This window comes from Rhodamnia argentea, chromosome 4 (assembly GCF_020921035.1).
Source record: "Rhodamnia argentea isolate NSW1041297 chromosome 4, ASM2092103v1, whole genome shotgun sequence".
In the NCBI taxonomy this organism is placed as follows: domain Eukaryota; kingdom Viridiplantae; phylum Streptophyta; class Magnoliopsida; order Myrtales; family Myrtaceae; genus Rhodamnia; species Rhodamnia argentea.
In genome coordinates, this window is record NC_063153.1 from 21,079,789 (window position 1) to 21,101,168 (window position 21,380).

Here is a 21,380-nt window from a genome sequence, read left to right on the forward strand (position 1 = left end):
GTTAAAATAATAGTCTCTTATCTTTGGCCTAAAATGCAGTGTCATTTTTGAACTTTTAATTCGTTCAAAGTGATCCTTGAACTATTTTTAAATATTCAATTTAGTCCGTAAACTTCCAATCACGAAAGAAAGTCAAAAGTTTTCATAATTATATTATTGCTTGGATTTTAGAAAAAAAATCATTTCAATCCATTTCCTAAATCAACAAATATATGAATATATTTTTATTACTTTTTCGCCTTTTTGACATGTATAAATAGAACAATACTTCTATTTAAACATATTTTAACTAATGATATCTATAATAGAAAAAGTAGAACCTCATTTAGAGTTGTTTCGTGTTGATATTCCTGCTGTTTTTATTTCATTATACAGTTTTTACTAAATTTATTGAGAAAATAGGAAGATCAAAAACTTGAATTTTTAATCTATCTAAAAAATTAGGAATGAGATTTATATCAATATAAGTACTAAAAATATATAGATATACAAGTTCTCTTATGAAAATGCTTATTTAAGAGTTGACAAGATTATGTATCGATATACATTTCTACTATTATAAATAGGGTGGCGCTTTTTTCACTCATCTTTTTACTTTAACACTCTTTATTTTAATGTTTTGATGATATTATCTCTTGTGTGGCCTGCTACTTCTATTATAATTCTACAAAAGTGATCCCCTTATTTATTTGATCAAATATTTTTTATTTTGTTTCTTCTTTTCTTCCTTGTGGGTCCCACTTTGCTTCTTCTTCTTTCCCAGCCTTTGACGTTCTCAGCTATTGCAAGATCATTGTCGTCTCTCTGTTTTCTCTTGCCGGCCCATATTTTCTTTCCACACCTTCCTACTCCTCAAGTCGCAGAGCATTAGGAAGGTGAATATCGATGGTGCCAACCTCATTGTCCTATTATACCCTATTCCCTTATCATTCAAGTGCGCAAATGCGAGGAGGGGAAGTGATTCATCGTCCATCATCCATGCTCCCATTGACCGGCTCCGAGCTCAATTACATGCTTAGAATATGTTTTCACTTGGCTGATCTTCCCGGTATACTTTCTCTTTCTCTCTATGTTAGATCATTTCTTGCTCATTTTTATGTTGTTGTTGTTGTAAGGGTGGTGCTTTTTTTACTCCTCTTTTGGCTTTGACACTCCTTATTTTAATGTTTTGATGATGTTATCCCTTGTGTGGCCCACTATTTCTATTATAATTTTACAAAAGTAATCCCCTTATTTATTTGATCAAATATTTTTTATTTTGTTTCTTCTTTTTTTCCTTGTGGGTCCCACTTTGCTTCTTCTTCTTCCCAGCCTTTGACGTTCTCAGCTATTGCAAGATCATTGTGTCTCTCTATTTTTTCTTGCCGGCCCTTATTTTCTTTCCATGCCTTCCTCCTCCTAAAGTTGCAAGGCATTGGGAAGGTGAATATCAATGATGCCAACCTCATCGTCCTACTATTCCCAATTCCCTTATTGTTCAAGTGCGCAAATGTGAGGAGGAGGGGAAGTGATTCGTTGTCCATCATCCATGCTAACATTGACCGGCTTCATTCGGCTGATCTTCCCAATATACTCGCTCTTTCTCTTTGTATTAGATCATTTCTTGCTCATTTTTATGTTGTTGTAATTGATAAGTTGCCGTGATCTTGAATGATCCTTAAACTTTGTACTTCCCTCATGTTTGCATGAGGTTGTTCAAATCTCAATGGTGTCTTTTATACAGGTTTCCATGTTTGCGATACCCCAAAACAATCTTGGGTCCCCATCTTGCGATTTCGCAAGATCAATTTTAGCCAAGATCCACAAATCGTCTTGGTGGAACAATCGATGTCGTGGCAGGAGCGAAGCAAGAGGAGGGAGACCACAGCAATCCTCTATATATTGAGTTGTGAAACACCCTTCCTTTGATAGGTTTAAATCGAAGCGAGCTTACCAACCTGTGATAGTAGTTTACATAGACATTAAGGAGGAGACAAAGGCGGCAAGGGAGTTTACCGCCACTACGTCGGGAGCTATCTGCCAGGCCCTTGCCATTGTTTAGCATGCATCTTCTGATCCATGTTAGGGCCTGTAAGGGAGTCTTGCTACAAGCATATTCTTTAGAAAGAGAGATATGAAAAGTCAAGAAGGAGAAAGCGTGGGGAAGGAAAATAAATGATGCCAACAATAAGAAGAAGAAAAGAGAGATCTGCAATGGCGAAAAGAAGAAACAAAATAAAAAATATTTGACCAAATAAAATAAGGGGATCACGTTTCTTGAATTATAATTGAAGTGGTGGGTCACATAAGGCATAATATCGTCAAAATATTAAAATAAGGAGTGTTAAAGCCAAAAAAGGAGTGGAAAAAGCGCCTCCCTATTTCGAAACTCTCCTTTTAGAGATCCAAGCGTGGAGTCCGAGCTTTACGAAGCTGCCGTGAAAGGAAATGTTTCTTCTTTGCTTGAGTTGCTCGCAAAAGATAAGATGCTTCTCGACAAAATTATGACCGGGAAATGCATCAATCTTGTGAGTTTTAATAATAATATAGGCTACTTGATCTCACGTAGTGAAATTTCAATTCCCTTCTCTCTCATTTGTTCTTGAATGAAGTGATATCAAACATAGATATTTTTGCGTCATTCATGAAAAATTGGATTTTTCGCCAAAGCAACAACATAAATCTTTTACGTGACTCATCTAATCACGTGAATGATCAAAGCAATAAAAAATTTATGGTCCTTCAATCTTTGAGAATTTAACGGAAGAAAACGAAGATCAACTCTCTTCATGGCAAGGCTGATGCCTCCGCATTGAGCTTAAATTGTGGTTCATTAGTAACCATCTCCTAACACAACCATATGGAGAACAATTTCTCCGAAAGTGTCTAGGTCAAAAATTATTTCGGTCGCGCATTCATGAATTTCATGTCCTGTCAAATTAATATTTATGTCTGTGAGAATGAAGTGCTTTGACAACATTTTGCATGAATACAGTATAGGGAAAAATACAAACAAAAAAGTTATAAACCTATTACATTGGTACTAATTTAGTTATAAGCATTTCAATTGGACTATTTTTTTGGGTCTAATAATTGGACTAATTTAGCTTTAAAGTTTTGTATTGCTGCTAATTCAATCAATCCAATCAATTTTGATAGGAAATTATCGACACGGATGCCGACCGTCTCATATGCCATAATCGGCGCCGACGTGGACAAATGTTACAATTCATTATATATTTCACAACTCTGGTCGGCGAGTTGACAAAAAAAAGAAGGAAAGAAAAGAAGAAAACGAAAATACAATCAATTAAAAAATTTAAAAAATTACAAAAAATTTACATGTCAGCTCGACCATGCTACGTAGGACGACCAACATCTATATTAGCAATTTCCGATCAAAATTGACCGGATAGATTTAATGAGCACAAATGCAAAAATTTTAGGATTAATTGATCTAATTAAAAGGTTTAGAACCGAATTGATACCAATGCAATAGGTTTAAAACTTTTTTTGGCACTTTTCCCATGGATTATAGCTGCATTACATGATCAAAGGATCGCAACGGTTCGATAAAGACAATAATTGCACCTGTTGAAGTTGCCAAGTAGCTTATGTAACCTGTACCATGTCTTATCTATTTATAGAGAAATACCTATGTGACTATCCTTAATATACAATGAGAATAATAGCCTGATTTGGGCCACAAAAAAAAAAATTAAAAATTATTGTAGGGTTATCTTTTTGAAGAATTTATGGCTCACAACATACTGTTACTCTCATAGTAACCTAAATATTGTTATACTAGCAAAATTCCTATTTATACTACGGAACTTTTATTTTTTTAGCCAACTATAAAACCCCAAGAATCATCACCTTACGCGACATCCTAGGAAGAAGGGATGAGTATTCCGAAACTTCCATTTTAGGGAGCCAAACATGGAGTCTGCGCTCTATGAAGTCGTCGCAAAAGGAAACATGCCTTTTTTGCTTGAGTTGCTCAAAAAAGATAAGCTGCTTCTCAAGAAAATCATGACCGAGAATCACACCAAGACTCCTCTGCACATCGCATCCATGCTTGGTCATCGAATTCGTGGAAGAGGTCCTAGCTCGGAAGGCCAAGCTAGCAAGAGAGCAGGATTCTTAGAGATCCATGCCTCTTCATCTCGCAGAAGCAAAATGGAATCTTAACATGGTGGCAAACTTGTTAGGAGTCAGCCCTCAAATATGTTTTGTCCGTGACAAATACAAAAGAAACCCTCTTCATCTCGCGGCCATGAAAGGGCATGTGGATGTGTTGGAACACTTGGTTCGTAGCGTTGTTGAACATGGCCAGATGATCTTACATTCATGCGTGAAGAACTTTGAAGCTTTTGGTAGACATCTTGGGCGATGATCAGTTCATCAACTCGAGGGGTGAAGATGGCAACACGATTTTGCATTTGGCTGCTGCAGATGGACAAACTGAGTTATGTTCATACAACCAAGCCTCTGCACTAGTCAAATTCAGTGAACTTATCAACAAAAAAGGCGGTTCTAGGACAGATGGATGTCCTAGAAATATTCGGAAGCTAAAAGATCCTCCATATTTATAAATCATCACATGTAATAATACTTGGAAAAGAGGTCATTGGTCCATAAAATTAACTACAACTTTACACTTCATTTTATTTTCACACTAATTCTATCTAGATTAGAAGGAACATAAAAATAGAGATAGCAGAAGAGATTCAACTTGAAGGCATCAAATAATAGTCACAAACACTAAATTACTGAAATACACTAGTACCAAAATTAATCTTGAAAAGTAGTCAGACCTGACCCCAGTTGGTACATTCTGTTGTTACTCCTCTGCAGACTATAGATTTCCTAATTAATAAAGGAGTAAACTTGAACATTACAAACTCCAGAAGTTTCACAACACTAGGCCTATTAGCACAAGGTGAGAGTGCGGAAAGAGTCACAAAGATTAAGGCTTCTGTTCCTCAAACTTTAAAGAATCACGACCCAGCCAGGCAAATAGTCTATGCGAACATGGTCATCACCTCCCATCCACTGATAGGAGAAGAGAACAAGATAGAGTGGCAAGACAGTATGCATAATATGCTAATGGTGGTGCGGACCTTGGTAGCTACCCCAGCATTCCAAGCCGGTATGATCCAGACTGACAAATTTGATAAGCACTTGGAAAAGTACCAATATTTCATAGCATGTGGAGTGTAGTATTTCTCTCGATTGCACATACATTGCAATCAAGAGTTTGCAATCTTGACCATAATTTACCCAATTCCGTGTAATGTTCGTGCAATATATGTGCAATTTATGTGCATTTCATAAGTCTCCCTTAGGGATATAGATGCTCTTCAAAACTATAATCCATAAAGGATTTGGGGATCGTGAGAATCTCCAAGCTTGCTTAGCAAGCATTGCTTTCTAGAGGGTGATGAGATCTCGAAAGCCAAATCCTCCACAATCTTTCAAGGTCTTTAGAATTTCCCATCTTTTTCAATGAATTCCCATTTTCTAGTAGCTGAAGTTACACAGACTAATAACTGATAAAGACTCATTTTTTGATTGATGAAGCATTGCTTAGCATCGTTATACTTCTCATATGTGGTCTTCCATTAAAGCAGTATTGAATCTCCGTGTGTAATGTAATGCTAACTATGTGGATCGTGATAACCTTCACAACGGTGACTTATGGCATCAACATAGGAGTCTTCTCCTCGGAGAAGGATATAGGGACTGCTATAGATGCAGGTAGATATATGGTGCCGGTATGGTTTTGATTGATTGATGACTCTTATTTTCATGTGCCACGTGGTTCGTTTAATCCCGAAAAAGGTACGCAATGTCCTAAAGTTGGTCTACAACGCCTTGACAATACAATTCGAGAATCCATGAATGTGTGTACGGGCCTGTGAAAAAACCGAACGTCTGAAGCGTGTTGAATCTATGTAAAAGATGGAGTCTACATGGATAATGGATGGATGTTTCATCTAAGTCATGCCGACGGGAGTCTACATGGATAATGGATGGATGTTTCATCTAATTCATGCCGACGGCTACCTCCACAATGATCAATGTGGTGGTCCATGGGATTGATTTTAAAAAATGTAGCCGGAACCTATTAACGTGGTAACTTGTTTGACATTTTATAGGAGTTTATATAGAGTTTCGGAAGCCCGACTATAATGAAACATTCTCTTATGATTCCTGTCTACTCCACACCTACACATGGAGCGAGTTTCTTCTGTTATAGGATGCAAAGTCAGTGCTCTTTGCTAGCTTTCTACAATTTTCTAATATAAATAAAAACTTTGACTATATATATAAAACCTTGGAAACTAAATTTATTTACATAAATCTAGAAGTTGCGAAGCTTCTCTTCACTTATCAACTTGATGGACTTTAGTAGAAAAATCTGGAGAAGGGAGAGAGAGGGAGAGAGTGGCGGTACTCTTTTCAACGGTTTATTGTAAGTTTTTGAATTAATTGAGGAAAATCACGGCAATCAAAAGGGTTCTTATGGATAGGCTCCATTTGCTGCAAGCATTTAAGTAAATTTACTAAGAATAGGGAAAAGAAATTCAAAATAATTTTAGGTTGTTTGCTGTTGGAAAATTTAGTGATCGAATGGAAAGAAAATGAATCAAACTTTGAGGCGTGAATTCACTTTCTTTTAAGAAAATATTTGCCTCACAACATTACTAATGGTTACCGATAAAAATTATCCAAGAGGACGCGGCTAGCATGACGAACTATTAACAGTCCAAATCAACCAACAATCAAGCGTTTACTCGGCTCTGTCCTATCGCTCGCTCGCAATCACACGCCGGCAATCATTGCCCAAACAATCAATCCGATCTAATCATCAAATAGCTGCAGACAACCCGACTAGCGGACCGACTTAATTAATCATGGCCATTTAACTTAAACACAATCTCTATTTAACCGACCACGATTAGGCTACCTAAACATCCTATTATTTTAATTACTCTAATTATAATAATTAATTATCGTTAATTACGCTAACTAAGTGCAATTAATGCCATAATCGGGGCGTAAGGGTTTAACTCACAAATTAACTGTTGTTCGACGATGACTCGAGCACAACGACGGCCACGGACGAGACTCGCGGAATGGCAACGGAACGGATCGAGTTCGGGTCGGGAGGCTCCCGGGTCGGGTCATTGTTTCGGGTCGGGTCGGGGTCGGTTTGGCACTACGGGTAGGGTTTCGGGTCACAAAGCTCTTAGGCCGGTTCGGGTTCGTTTCAAGTTCTTGGTTTCGAGTCGGTTCGGGTCACTCTCTGCGGGGTTGCGGGTAACATGGGTTCGGATCGGGTTTGGGTTCAAGACGACAACGAACGGCGCGACACGGGCCGGCGACTTCGCGGCGGGGCTGAGTGTTTCGAGTCGTAGGTGACCGGCGATGGCAGCTCAAGCGACGGCATAAAGGACGGCGACGGAGGCTCGGGCGACCACGACTCTCGGGCGTTGGGGCTACGCAGCAAGTCGGTGGGGCGTCGGAGTTCGGCTCGGGTCCTACGGGTTTTGGTGACAGGCGGGCGAGCTAGGTCCACGGTGGGGTTGACGTCGGAACGGAGGGCTCGGGCTTCGGGGCTAGGGATCTCGAGCATCGGTCCGGTGAGGGCGGAGTAGAAGCCGGCGATGGGGCCGAGTGGGTGGCGACACGGTGGTGAGGGTCTCGGGTCCGGCGGCGTCTGTGCTCCGGGCTCGCGGATCCGGGTAGCTGGTGGTGGCGGAGGCTCGGCCGGCCGTCTAGCGGCGCCATTGCGGGCGGGACGGAGGTGGTGACGGGGTCGAGGGTCAACGAAGGGGCGGCTAGCTTGTGGGTCTCTGCTCGAGTAGAAGGGTGGTTGGGTTCGAGTCAACGGGCGACGGCAGTGGTTGAGATGGTGCACGAGTCCGATGCCTGTGGATCTCGGATCTGGGCTCTCGGGTGCCCGGATCTCGCGGCTCAAGGCGGCCGCGGCGATACAACGGGCTGGTGGCGCGGCGGTGGGCGATTGCTAGGTGATAAGCGGCTGCGGGATGGCGCCGGTGGTGCAGGTGGGGGTTGGGTGAGGAGCTGCAGAAGAGAAAGAAGAAAGAAACAAGAAGAGAGGGAGGGGCGTCGCATCGATCCGCAAGAGAGAGAGAGAGAGAGAGAGAGAGAGAGAGAAACAAGGGGGAGGGGGAAAGCGGGTGGCTGAAGTTAGAGGGGGTCATTTGGGCCCGTGGGCCGGGAACGGGCCCGTTGACCGGGCCCACGGTTCCAACCCGGAACCGCGAAAAAAAAAAAAAAGGGGCCCGGGGCCAGAGAGCCGTTGGGCTCTTCGCCCCCGGGCCCGCCACTACCCCTCTTCTTTGGGCCGTTGCTTTATAATAAAAAAAAAGAATTAAAAATAATTCTTGCCTATAAATACATATGCTTCCCCTTTCATTTTTGTTACAAATTCTCTGAACAATTTCTCGAATTCTCTCCGAAATCCTCTCAAATCGCTCAAATTCTCCCAAATCTCTCAATCCCGACTCAATTCTCTCAATCGGATTTCCGATCAATTCTCTCAAAAATGGCAAGTGGAAGCAGAAATGCCGACAAGGGCAAGATGACTATGGGAGATTCCGAGTATCCCATTCTTGAATATGATCCTCGTGAGTATGCAAGTTGGGAAGACGACGACGATAATATCAACTATGTCCCGATTCCGAACGTCGAGCACATTCTAACACAAGAAAGTCTTCATCCTCCCACTGGTGTCGAAGAAACGTCAACGGCAAATGAGCCGGAACGGAAGGGCCGAGATAATACATCGGACTTGTGGCGACACTTCGATAAGGTACGTGATGAAGTCGAAGGTAAGTATAATGTAAAATGTAAATATTGTTCGCAAACATATAAATTTACGAAAGGAGACGGCTACGGAACATTCCGTCGGCATTTGACGAAAAAACATCCAACGTAAGCGGGGATCGACAATACGCAACAACAAATTTCCGGGTACGCCACTTCTAAGCCTCATCCTTTATTTCGTTTCATTGAAGCACTTTATAAACAAACATTAGGTGAATATGTTGCCCTTGATCATGCTCCGTTTAATACTGGTGAAAATTTTAATATGAAATATTTGATAAATACTGCGTTGGTTCCGCAAGCGCCAACTATTCCAAAAAATACTCTTAAACGCGAAGTTTTTCATCTTTATAAAAAAGGAAAAAAAATTTTTAGCAAAATTTTTTGCGGAATTCAATGGACGTGTGCATATAGGTAGCGATATTTGGAGTGATCCTTGGCAAATTCATTCTTATATGGGTGTCATGTGTCATTGGATAGATGACAATTGGATGATTCAAAAAAGACTTATTGCATTCCGAGTTTTTGATGAAAGCCATTCGGCTCATAATATTTATAGAATAATTAGACAAGTTTTAGAAGAATATAATTTAATAAATAAAGTATTTTCAATTGGTTTTGATAGTGCCGCCGCAAATACCGCTTCTATTCCTGAATTAGAAAATATTTGCAAACCCACTTTTGGCGGATAATTTTTTCACATTAGATGTGCTTGTCATGTTTTAAATTTATGTGTACAAGATGGTTTACGAACTCTTGACACTTCTCTCGCCCTAATAAAAAGTGTAATTAAATTTTTATGGAGTCGTCCCCAATGTATGAAATCATGGGGAAAATTTTGTAAACAAAATGGGAGAAGGCCAAGAAGATTTCCAAAAGATATTCCGACTCGTTGGAATTCTACGTACGAGTTGTTTTGGCAAACTTTTGAATATAAAGATTTATTATGTATGTTTATTTCACAAAATATTCCCGAAATTACTTTACTTCCTCAACATTGGGACGTTTGCAAGAAAATTTTAGATATTTTGAAAATTTTTAATGATGCTACTAAGACTTTATCTGGTATTTATTATCCTACAACGAATTTATTTTTAATAGAGTGTGTTAATATTGGTAGTGTTTTTAGTGAATATGAAAATGATACCGAATTAGGTCGAACTATTTTAGTAATGCGAGAAAAATGATTGCATTATTATTTGCAAATTCCTTTTGTCTATTTAGTTGGTATTGTTTTTGATCCACGTATTAAATTAGAAGGTTTACAAGATTATTTGAATGTGTATTATCATGATTGTTTACATTTGGAAGATTCAATAGATATTTCAAATATATTAGGACATGTTAAAGAATCTATAGTAGCATTATATGGAGAATTTTGTAGTAGATATGGTTTAAGTGATTACGGATCTTTACAATTTCTTGCCTCACGTAGCGAATGTGGTAGTTCACTTAGTAGAGGGTATAATATGCTTAAGAGTAGGCAAAAAAAAAAAAAAAACAAAAAGGGGCAACATGTAGTATTTCTGAATTAGAAAAATATTTAACCACTCAATTTGAGTTTCGTGATGCAGAACATAGTACAGATTTCGAAATCTTGAAGTGGTGGAAGAGTCACCAAATCGAGTATCCAGTTCTCGCCCTCATCGCTCGTCAAATATTAGCAACCCCTTCTTCAACGGTTGCAGTTGAACAAGCATTTAGTGCTGGAGGATTAATTTTGGACGCTCGCCGTTCAAGATTAAGCCCGGACTCTGTGGAAGCTCAAGCTTGTGTCGGCGATTGGACGAAGGCGAAATATCGACACCAAGAGTTAGATCGTGAACACGAATTTTTTAGCGATGATGTTGGAGATACCATCGCCACGGGTACCACAACGGGTAGCGACGATTGACGATGAGGTAAGTTGGGGTTCTCAAAGGTAAAAGAACTACATGGGCTTTGATTCTTCTATTCCCAAGAAGATATGTAGGCGCTTAATGATAATTCATTAAGTTCAAGCCTATTTTTTTTTTTTTTTTGCCCATATTTTATTACAATGTACAATTTAATTGTATTTTATAATTTATAATTTATTATATTTATTTTATTATTTATTATTTTAAAAATTATTATTAAAAAGGAATCGGAATGAACCGGCGGTTCCGAAGCGGAACCGGAACCGGCCCGGAACCGGAACCGGAATTATACACGGCCGGTTCCGGTTCCACCCTTTCGTGGAATCGGAACCGCCGGTTCCTGAACCGGAACCGGCGGTTCCACCGAACCGGCCGTGTCTAGTCGAAGTGAGAGGGGAGGGCCCAACGGGTCTCATCAACTTTCAAATTTTTGTCTTTTGGTACAAATATCGGAGGGCAGTATGATAATTGGGCTCGCGAAATAAAATTAATTTATCGGTATTAAAAACGGAAGGCAAATTGGAATTTTCATTTCTAGGACTCGGTCGAGGTTAGAGTCAAGCATGAAGGGTCTTGATATCACAATGTGACGGCCCGACTATCCTAGTTCGACTTTCTCCTATCGACGTTTTAAAAAAATCAAATATTGTCTCTTAGACCCTTAAAAATCCAAATTTAGTTACCAGGCTCGAATTCAAAACAAAAATTCATCGAACCCATTTTTTTTATGGACGTCACAACACTGTTTGCATTTGGTCCATGTAAGTCAAGTTCACGCTTCCATATATGTCCATATTCGTAAGAAAAGGATAGGACTGGCGTTGATATATCCCTGGTTGTTCGTCGAAATTTCCTTAAGAGAATTCTGGTCTTTGATCTTAGCCAATCATGTCTAAGATCGTCGCAATGATTCTTAACATGTTACATGGGGACCAATTGGAGGCGAGATTCGCCAGCAAATGGGCGCCATCACCTATGATCGCCGCAATGATTCTTAACACATGTTACATGGGGACCAATTGGAGGCGAGACTCGCCAGAAAATGGGCGCCATCACCTTACGTGACAAACTAGGACACGCGTGTGAACTGGGCCACATACTTGCAGATGACAAATAATATTTGGTCTTCGTCAAGCCTAACATGAAGGTTGACTTGGTTGTGAGTCTTGTGACAATGTATATTGAAGTCTCCAAGCGGAGTAGTGAGCACTCCGAAACTCCCATTTTAGATAAACAAACATGGAGTCCGAGCTCTACGAAGCCACCGTGAAAGGAAACGTGCCTTCTTTGCTCGAGTTGCTCGGAAAAGATAAGTTGCTTCTCGATCGAATCATGATCGGGAATCACACCGAGACTCCTCTGCACATCGCAGCCATGCTCGGACACTTGGAATTCGTGGAAGAGGTCCTAGCTTGGAAGGCCGAGCTGGCAAGAGTGCAAAGTTCTCAGGGATTGACTCCTCTTCAACTCGCAGCAGCAAAAGGGTACCTTAACATAGTGGCAAGCTTGTTAAGAGTCGGCCCTGAAATATGTTTCGTCCGTGACAAATACAAAAGAAACCCTCTTCATGTTGCAGCCATGAAAGGGCATGTGGATGTGTTGGAGTACTTGGTTCGAGCGAGACCTGATGCAGCCCGTAGTGTCATCGAACATGGCCAGACGATCCTGCATTTATGCGTGAAGCACAACAGACTGGAAGCTTTGAAGCTTTTGATAGATATCTTGGGCGATGATCAGTTCATCAACTCGAAGGACGAAGATGGCAACACGATTTTGCATTTGGCTGCTGCTGATAGACAAATTGAGGTATGTCCATACAACTAAGCCTCTGCATTAGTCAAATTCAGTGAGCTTATCAACCAAAAAGGCGGTTTTAGGAAACGTGAATGTCCTAGAAATATTCAGAAGCTAAAAGATATCAATTTGTAAATCATCACAAGTTATGATACTTGGGAAAGAGGTCGCTGGTCCAGATACTTTAAACAACTACTTCACGCTATTTTCTTGCTAATTTTATCTAGATTAGAAGCAACACAAAACCAGAGATAGCAGAAGAGATTCAACAAGGGATGGGTTTCCCTTTGGAAGGCATCAGATAATATAGTAAAAAATATAGGATAGGACTGAAAAACGCTAGGAGCAAAGTTAATCTCGAAATGTCTATGTCTTGGGCTTGCCTAGTTCAAACCTGACACCAATTGGTCCAATCTGTTGATACTCCTCTTCAGACTATTGACTTCCTGATTAATAAAGAAGCAAATCTGAGCATCACGAACTCGAGAGGTTTCACAGTACTAGGCCTATTAGCGCAAGGCCAAAGCGCGGAAAGAGTCTCAGAGATTATGGAGTCTGTTCCACGAACTTTAGAGAATCCGAATAACCCGGTCACCACCTCCCATCCACCTGTCGGAGAAGAGGACAAGAAGGAAAGGAAGAGAAAGTGGCAAAAGAGTATGCATCAGTCACTAATGGTGGTGGCGACACTGGTAGCTACCATAGCATTCCAAGCTGGTATGACCCAGACTGACAAATTCGATAACCACCTGGATGAGCACAGAGATTTTATAGTATATAACACGATAAGCTTCATCGCATCACTCAGCGTCATTTTGCTTCTCATAAGCGGTCTTCCTTTAAAGCGGCGGCGGATCTCCACGTGGATTGTAATGCTGACTATGTGGGTTGCAATAACCTCCACAGCCGCGACTTATGGGATCATCCTAGGAGTCTTCTCCCCAGAGGAGGACAAAAAACATGCTGATGATGCAGGTAAAACTGCGGTGCAGGTATGGGTTAGATTGATGGAAGCTATTTTCCTGTGCCACATAGTTCGCTTAATCCTGAAATTGGCACGCAAAGTCCTGAAGTTCGTCTCCAGCGCCTTGAAGAAACAGAAGCCGCGGGATCACATACCTTAGCGCCAGCATTTCGCTCCAAGTGTGCTTGTCCCAGAAGAAGGGCACTGAGCCGTGAGGCCATGCAAGATTAGATGCTATATACTATGTGATATTCAGTGTGCCGACCGGACAAATCATCTACGATACATTTGAGAATGCTTATGTGTGTGTATGTGCTTGTTAAAACAATTAATGTCTTAACTGGATGGATGTTTTACTTGATTTGATTCGTGGGGGTCCGGTTACCACTAAGGGGATATTCCATGGCAGTAGGATGTGATGAACTGGCCCGTACAGAATGTGACAGGATGTAAAGTCAAAAAATCCCAGCCATGGAATCGTCTTTGAGCAACGGAGCCTGTTAAAGCGGTAATTTATTGACATTAAGGAAGTTTTTTTTTTGGTAAAGGACCTTAAGGAAGTTTATTCCAGTGGAATTGTAAGTTCTATCATTAATTGAGGGAAATTTTGACAGGCAAGGGTTATTAAATATGGATAGGCTCTGTCGATTACGAACTTGAAAGAAACGTTGTGATCATTTAAGTTACTAAGAAAAAGTTGAGGTGGTTTACCGTCTCCAAAGGTAGATTACTATCGCTCGAGCTAAGCGATAGGAATTTCTTGTTACGAACCATATAGCTAAGTTACTAGGTGAAAAAGAAAAGTCCACACTATAGATGCAATTGGGATCACACCGATTTGAGGCAAATCACAATTGTTGGAAGTATAATTACTAACGTCAGGAACAAGAAGTTATGACCTGTCGAGGGTAATTACACTATTTAGTAATATCATCATCGGGTTATGACGTACAAAGGGAAGTTACTATTAGCAATTAACCATAGTGAAATAAACCAATTCTAACTTTAGCCGGCCCTAATCGAACTACCTAAACATCATATGATCTACATAAACTAATCTGAACGTAATTAACGATCTAACCAAGGATTAGAGGTCAACTCAGTCAATTGCTCGAAGTGAGTGCGACGGCAACCCTCGAAAATCCTCAGGCGCGACACGGACTTGACGGATCACGGTCCAAAATCTCGGACAATTGGCCCAATCCTCTCGACCCACTCGGCCCAAATTCTAGGCCATGAGCTCGGCACACTCGGCACACGGGCCCGGCCACACGGGCACACTTTCTCGGACACGAGCTGGCACACGGCCTCGGCTCTCGGCCAACCTTCCCGGACGCGGCCTAGGACAGATCAGGACACGACCCAAGCCAAAATGGGCCACGGCCCAGCTCGTAGGCTCACGGAACAGGCTCGAACAGGGCACGGCCAGAGCAGAGCAGGGTGGAAAACAGGGCACGTCGGGGCTCGGTGAGGGGCGGAGGTGGCTGTGGGGCTCGTCGGCGGACGAGCTGGTGGCTTGCGATGGCTAGAGTAGCCACGAGACTAAACTGATCCGAGTAGGACAGAGGTCGTCCAAAACAAAGCAGGCGCGGTAGGGGGCTGAGGCGACTGTTCTTGGCTCTTCAGGGCGGTGGACGGCTGCAACAGGTGTAGTGGTGACTCGAGGGATGTCGGGGGATGATGTGGGTGGTTGGAATGAGGCTGATGTGGTCGGGGCAGCCACGAAATAGAAGCAGAAACAGACACCGCAGCTGGCAGGGTAGGCGGAACAGGGGACTGAAACAAGGCAGGGCTATTCTCAGCTCCTTGGGCAGCAGACAGCTGAGGCCAGCGGCGCAAGGGGTCGGAGCAGGTCGGATGAGGGAGCCGGTGACGTGTGGAAGCCACTGGAGCAGCGGCTGGGAGGCATAACAGCAGCAGCAACTCGCAACAAGCAGAACCGGCGGTGGTAGAGGCAGGGGAGGTCGCGGGGCTGCCTGGCTGCTCGAGCTGGTTCGCAGGGCTGTCGACGGCAGTGTGGTGGTCTAAGGTGGTGGTGGGACGACGGAGTAGTGGCGGTGGTGATGGTGGCTGCGATGTGGTGGTTCGGTGGGGGGTTGTCGCAAGAAAAGAAAAGGAAGATGAAGGAGGAAACAGGGGAGTCGGTTGGAGGAGGCGTGAAGAAGAAGAAGAGAGAGAGAGAAGATAAAAAAAATTGACTTTGGGGCGTTGGAGATAAGGTGGGTCTTGCGGCCAATTAATTCTTCTGTCTTTACATTCATAAATCCTAGGGATATTTTCGTAATTTTCAAAAATTGACGGGGGTATTGTGATAATTTCGCACCTTAGGGCAATTCCCACATTGAATTTCCAGGGCATCACAAAAAATCACTTCTATCACCTTGGAAACTAGGAAGATGACCTTTGAAAGCAGAACAAATAAAAGGAAAAAATGAAACTCGATATTGTTCGAAAGAAAAAGAGTTGAGACAAAAAGAAATGAAGAGGTGAAGGGAATTCCTCCGGAATAGGAGCCAGCTCTTTGCACAGAGTTTGGCAAATAGGGTGATTCGGTATATGGACAGCAAGGGGCTGAATGACTTGGACTTCCGAAAACTAGGATGGAAAATGGAAAGCTGCCCAAGCTTGGAGGATCCAAGCTGCATGGGACAAGCTTTGGTATAAAAGGGCGAGGGTAAGTTTTTCACGAGCCAATTTGACACCCAAAGCTAAAGCAGATGCGATCCAGAAAATCCTTGGACACGTGAATAATAGGATGACAAAAAAGGAATCTACACAACCCCGGAAGGCGACATGGTCCTCATCAGTTACTTCACCTTCATTTCGAAAGTATTTATTCATGAAGGCATGGTAAGCTAGTTCAGAGTCAAAAAGTGCACGGAACCTAGGACAAGTCCCGATAGGAACCAAAGATGGGTCCGCACCGAGAGGGGTAAGACCTGTGATACAATAAATGTCGAGGAGAGTTACCGACATTGGAGAAAAAGGAAAAAAGAAACAGTTGGTGGAAAAAAACCAAAAACAGGATAGAGTGCAATGCAAGTCCCAATTCAGGTAATACTCGAAAGAACAAAGACGCAAAGCATCGTGGATCAGAAGGTCATCCCATAAAGCGCCTCTGGAAGGCAGGAGACGAAGATACCACTGGTGGAAGGAAGAATCAAAATCGAAGAAAGCCTTACACCGGGAGGTACTAACGTGCCAATTATAGGCCAGAATAGAAGAGTGATGAAGCGGAAGTACTTCAGCTTGGGACCGCAGGAAAGAGCTGGAAAGACTAGCAGGAATGGAGAAATGGTTATAGATCGCAGGACCAAGGATATAAGAACCATCCGAGGAGTTGAAAAGGTCCAGTTGATGGCGGTCTTTGTTGAAATCTTTGGAAGAAATGAACTCGGAGTAACGAGCTAAGGCCTCAGAAGCGAGAAAGGTGGAAACTTTGGGAGCCATAGGAACAGAGTGAGTATGAGAAGAGAAGATTGTTTCAGCAAAGGAACAAGAAGACGAAGGAGAAAATTTCTTAAAGGTGAGTTTTGAAACTTGCAGAGAAAGTTTGGATGATCTGATTTTGTGGGGACAACTGGTTGTGAAAAAGACTGATATAGGGAGGAATTTGAAAAAGACTGGTGTATGAAACGACGCAGTAGACGACGCCTAAGGCAAAAAGCGAACGTCCATTCGTTTCTAACATTTAAAAGAATTAAATATATTTGATTCTTTTAAAAGGGGCATATGTTAACAACAAAAAGTAACCGCCACAAGATACCGAACAGATAGCAGAGACTTGACGTCCCGAAGTTCGGTAAGACGGAAACAACGTACCAAACGAATAAGAGGACAATTGCTTTCCGAAATTCGGCAAGTTGAAAAGCGACATACTGAACAAACCGTGAAACTGCTCGACCCCGGGGCTTTGCAGTTGTGCCCCAAAATTTGGTCAGTTGGGAAGTTACATGGAAAAGACAAAAATAGTGGGCACGAGTAGATCATGAGGCAGTTTACAAAGGAAATCAAAATTGATTGCAAAGGTTACAATTTGAAAAGGAGATCGTTTGAATTCTGGCGGACAAATTGGAAGTATTGTGGATTAGAAAGAAGTTATTAGAAGCGTCAAAATTCGAGATTTGAAAGCTCCGGAATAACTGATTGAACAGTTATGAATGTGAGGAACGATAAATATGCAGAAGAAAGAAGGAGAGGCCCCCGCTCAACTGATCAACAAAAAACACTTATCTTTTTACGTGCATGTCATTGCTTTTTGCTGTACCCTGTTTCGTTAAGTTCCTGTTAATCTATTGCTTTCCTAGGAGTAATTGTAAGGTGTAGAAGCCGAGTATCTTGTTGATCAATCCATAATCCACATTCAATCCACTTTGTTACACACATCTCATTCACCCAAATGTTCATTGCCAAAACCTTCCTCGATAATTAAGCCACAGAACCCGACTTAATAAAAATCGAAGAACAAATTTCGATGAAAAATCTTCCTCGCCACAAAACGAGTGAATAGTTGTGCTTCACGCATAAATGTAGGATCGTTTGGCCATGTTCGAAGACGCTATAGGCTGCATCATGTCTCGCCCGAACCAAGTGTTCCAACACATCCACATGCCCTTTCATGACCACGAAGAAGGTTTCTTTTGTATTTGTCATGGACGAAACATATTTCGAGGTTGACTCTTAATAAGCTTGCGACTGTGTTAAGATACCCTTTTGCTGCTGCAAGATGAAGAAGCGTGGATCTCTAAGAATCCTACTCTCTTGCTCGTGGACCTTCTAAGCTAGGACCTTTTCCACGAATTCCAAGTATCCGAGCAGGGCTACGATGCGCAGAGGAGTCTCAATGTGATTCGTGATCATGATTATGTCGAGAAGCGGCTTATATTTTCCGTGCAACTCAAGCAAAGCAGGCACATTTCCTTTCATGGCGAGTTAATAGAGCTCGGACTCTATGTTTGGCTCTCTAAAATGGGAGTTTCAGAATACTCACTCCTTCGCTCACACCTTCCTAGGATGTCACGTAAGGTGATAATTATGGGAGTTTTATTACGGCTAAAAAATTCGGAGTTTCATAATATAAACAAGGGCTTTCCTAACATAACGGTCTTTGAACTCATATGAGAATAACAACATATTGTAAGCCACAAATTCTTATAAGAATGGACCCTACGGTAATTTCTAATTATTTTTTATTTTTTTTTTGACCCAAAACAATTTGTTATTCTCCATTAGATTGAGCACAGTCATATAAGTATTTCTCTATAAACAGATAGGACATGGCATAGGTTAAGTAAGCCACTTGGCAACTTCAACAGGCGTGATTACAGTCTCTATCAAACCTTTGACTTCCTTTGACCATGTCATGCAGCTATAATCCATGAAAAAAGTACCAAAAAAGTCTTAAACCTATAGCATTGATATCGGTTCGGACTTAACTTTTTTAATTAGATCAATTTTAGTCGTAAACCTTTTACATTTGTGCCAATTGTATCCATTCCATTAATTTTGTCTGAAAATTATTGACACGGACATTAGTCGTCCCACATGACATTGTTTGGATTGAATTGAAATTTTCTTTAATTTTTTTTTATTTTTCTTTAATTTTTGAATTTTTTTATTGTTTTTATTTGCCTTTTTTATTTTCTTTTTCTTCTTTTCTTTCCCTTTTTTTTCAACTTGACGGCCAAAGCTGTGAAATATATATTAAAAAATTATAACATTTTTTTACATCAATGCCAGTTATGCCACGTAGGACATTCCGCATTCATGGCAACGATTTCCGGTCAAAATTGACCGGATGCTCTAAAATGACACAAATGTAAAAGGTTTAAGGCAAAATTAGTCCAATTGAAATATTTATGACTGAATTGGAACTATATAAGTTTAAAAAAAATTTCATACTTTTCCCCAAACTCTATTCATGTAAAATATTGTCAAAGCACTCCATTCTCACAAACATGTATATTAATTGGATTGCACATGAAATTCACGAACGCATGACTGAAATAATCTTGACATCAACGCTTGTTCAATGCATAGTCAACACATCATAACTCATCGTTCCCGGCATTAGTAACGGACAATTATCAAAAACAATTCTCAACATATTATGTTTTTGCCAATTCATTCTTAAATCTTATTGTGTCAACTGAGTCCATCTAAAAAATTTTGACCGAAAATTGTTTACATGAATTCCGATCTCCTATTTGGCAAGGTCGGTGCTAATGTGAATAATTTTTTAATAATATTATTATAATTTTGTATTTTTTTTTTATATTTTTGATTTTTGATTTTTCTTTTCTTTTGAAATGAGGATTGGTGACCTTTGCCAACCACAAGCGAAGGCATCACAGCCCTTGCGCAAATTTGACGAGAGCTGCAACGCCGTCACCCAATACCGACAAGGTCATCTCTCTCACTCCAAAATCCAGAAAACAAAAGTAAAGAAAAAATAAAAGTTCCAAAAAATTATTAAAATATTATTTAAAATGTCTATATCAGCATTGGCCATGCCACGTATGACAGTTGGGGTCCATGTCAATAATTTTTAGTCAAAACTGCCAGATTGACTCAATTTGCAAAACTTGCAAACGTCTAGAACTCAATTAATACAATTAAAAAGCATAGGATTAAATTTTCTTTTATTATTAGAACCCCCTTAGTAATTACACCTCCAACAATTGTCATAAGACTGAAATCGCTGTGATCTCAATTGCACCTATAATTAATACTTTCCTTTGTCGTGTCGTAATTTACCAATATAGTTCGTAATAAGAAATTCCTATCACTTAGCCCGAGTGATATTAAACTACCTATGGAGACGGCAAATTACCTTAAACGATCCAACGTTCCTTTCAAGTTCTTAATCAACAAAGCCTATCAATAAGTAATAAACCTTGATTGTTGTAATCTTTCTTAATTAATCCCAAAACTCCCAATTCTACTGGAAAACTTCAGTAATGTCAACAAATTGCCACTTTAAGAAGCGCGGTTCACAAAATTGATCCCGTGATCGAGATGTTTTTAGTTTAAATCCAATAAGTCATATTCTACATTCAACGTACTGCCATGGATATTTATTTAGGAAAAATTCCATTTAAGGGCCTCAAGTTGATTCATTTTCTTAAAGGAATCTGGGAGCATGACTGTCCGACAGTACTATCAGTTATTTCTGAACATGCGATCTCCCAATTAATGAGTGCTTTATACAAAGGAAGCCACTACCCTATCAGTCCGACAGATCTGTAATTATTTTTGTCCCCACCATTTTTCATTTAATGGGTGCTTTTTACAAAATATGCAGTGATGGTGTGTGGATTTATAGTCGAAATAACTGCGCAGTGCTATTAAACTATCGGGAAAGCATTTTCCTTATGCAAAACGCGCGGTCACTCCTCTCAAATAAGGGTCTAAAGTGATCATTTAGTTTCAAATAAAGGCCTAAGCTGGGCGACCGGCTAAATTTACATCGGCTGAGGGGCACAAGATTTTTCCAAATGCATTGCGTAGGGGAATTTTGTTCTGGAGAAAATTTTTCTTTTCTTTTCTTCTCTATTCATGCTCTTCTTCAACTAAGCATCCTCTTTGCATTCAGAAACAGGGCCTGCACCTATTGTTAGAATATATTTTGATATTCAATGTGGACTTTATTAATTGTTAGTGTAAATATTAATTGGTCTAATAAAGAATGATAAAAGATTTCCTAATTCTAGTTGGATATGGGGCTGGATAGTATGGCCGAGATAAACCTTATCCGTAATGAGGGAATAGGTTTCAATCTCTATAAATAGAGCTCAAGTCCCTCCTCTAAACCCTAATGTCCACATACCTCACATAAAGGGTCGTCGGGAGCGATACATAAGGGGCCATATCATTGAAGCCGGTGA

At 40.8% G+C, this 21,380-nt stretch overlaps 1 protein-coding gene and 1 pseudogene across 1 annotated transcript; both read left to right on the plus strand.

The window, feature by feature from the left end:
• Positions 1-3,918: 3,918 nt before the first annotated feature.
• Positions 3,919-5,202, plus strand: LOC125314846 (annotated as a pseudogene).
• A 6,741-nt stretch (positions 5,203-11,943) lies between these two features.
• Positions 11,944-13,856, plus strand: LOC115740936 (ankyrin repeat-containing protein BDA1-like). Its single transcript, XM_030674587.2, has 2 exons — positions 11,944-12,542; positions 12,965-13,856. Exons 1-2 carry the CDS (start codon positions 11,976-11,978, stop codon positions 13,652-13,654), a joined length of 1,257 nt encoding a protein of 418 aa, XP_030530447.1. The 5' UTR covers positions 11,944-11,975; the 3' UTR covers positions 13,655-13,856.
• The last annotated feature ends 7,524 nt before the right edge of the window (positions 13,857-21,380 follow it).

What these genes read in the sequence shown, in the direction of transcription:
- LOC115740936 (XM_030674587.2), top strand. Translation starts at nt 11,976, where the DNA reads ATGGAGTCCGAGCTCTACGAAGCCACCGTGAAAGGAAACGTGCCTTCT. An exon ending in CTGCTGATAGACAAATTGAG is followed by an intron (nt 12,543 to 12,964) that starts GTATGTCCATAC and finishes ACTCCTCTTCAG; the next exon opens with ACTATTGACTTCCTGATTAA.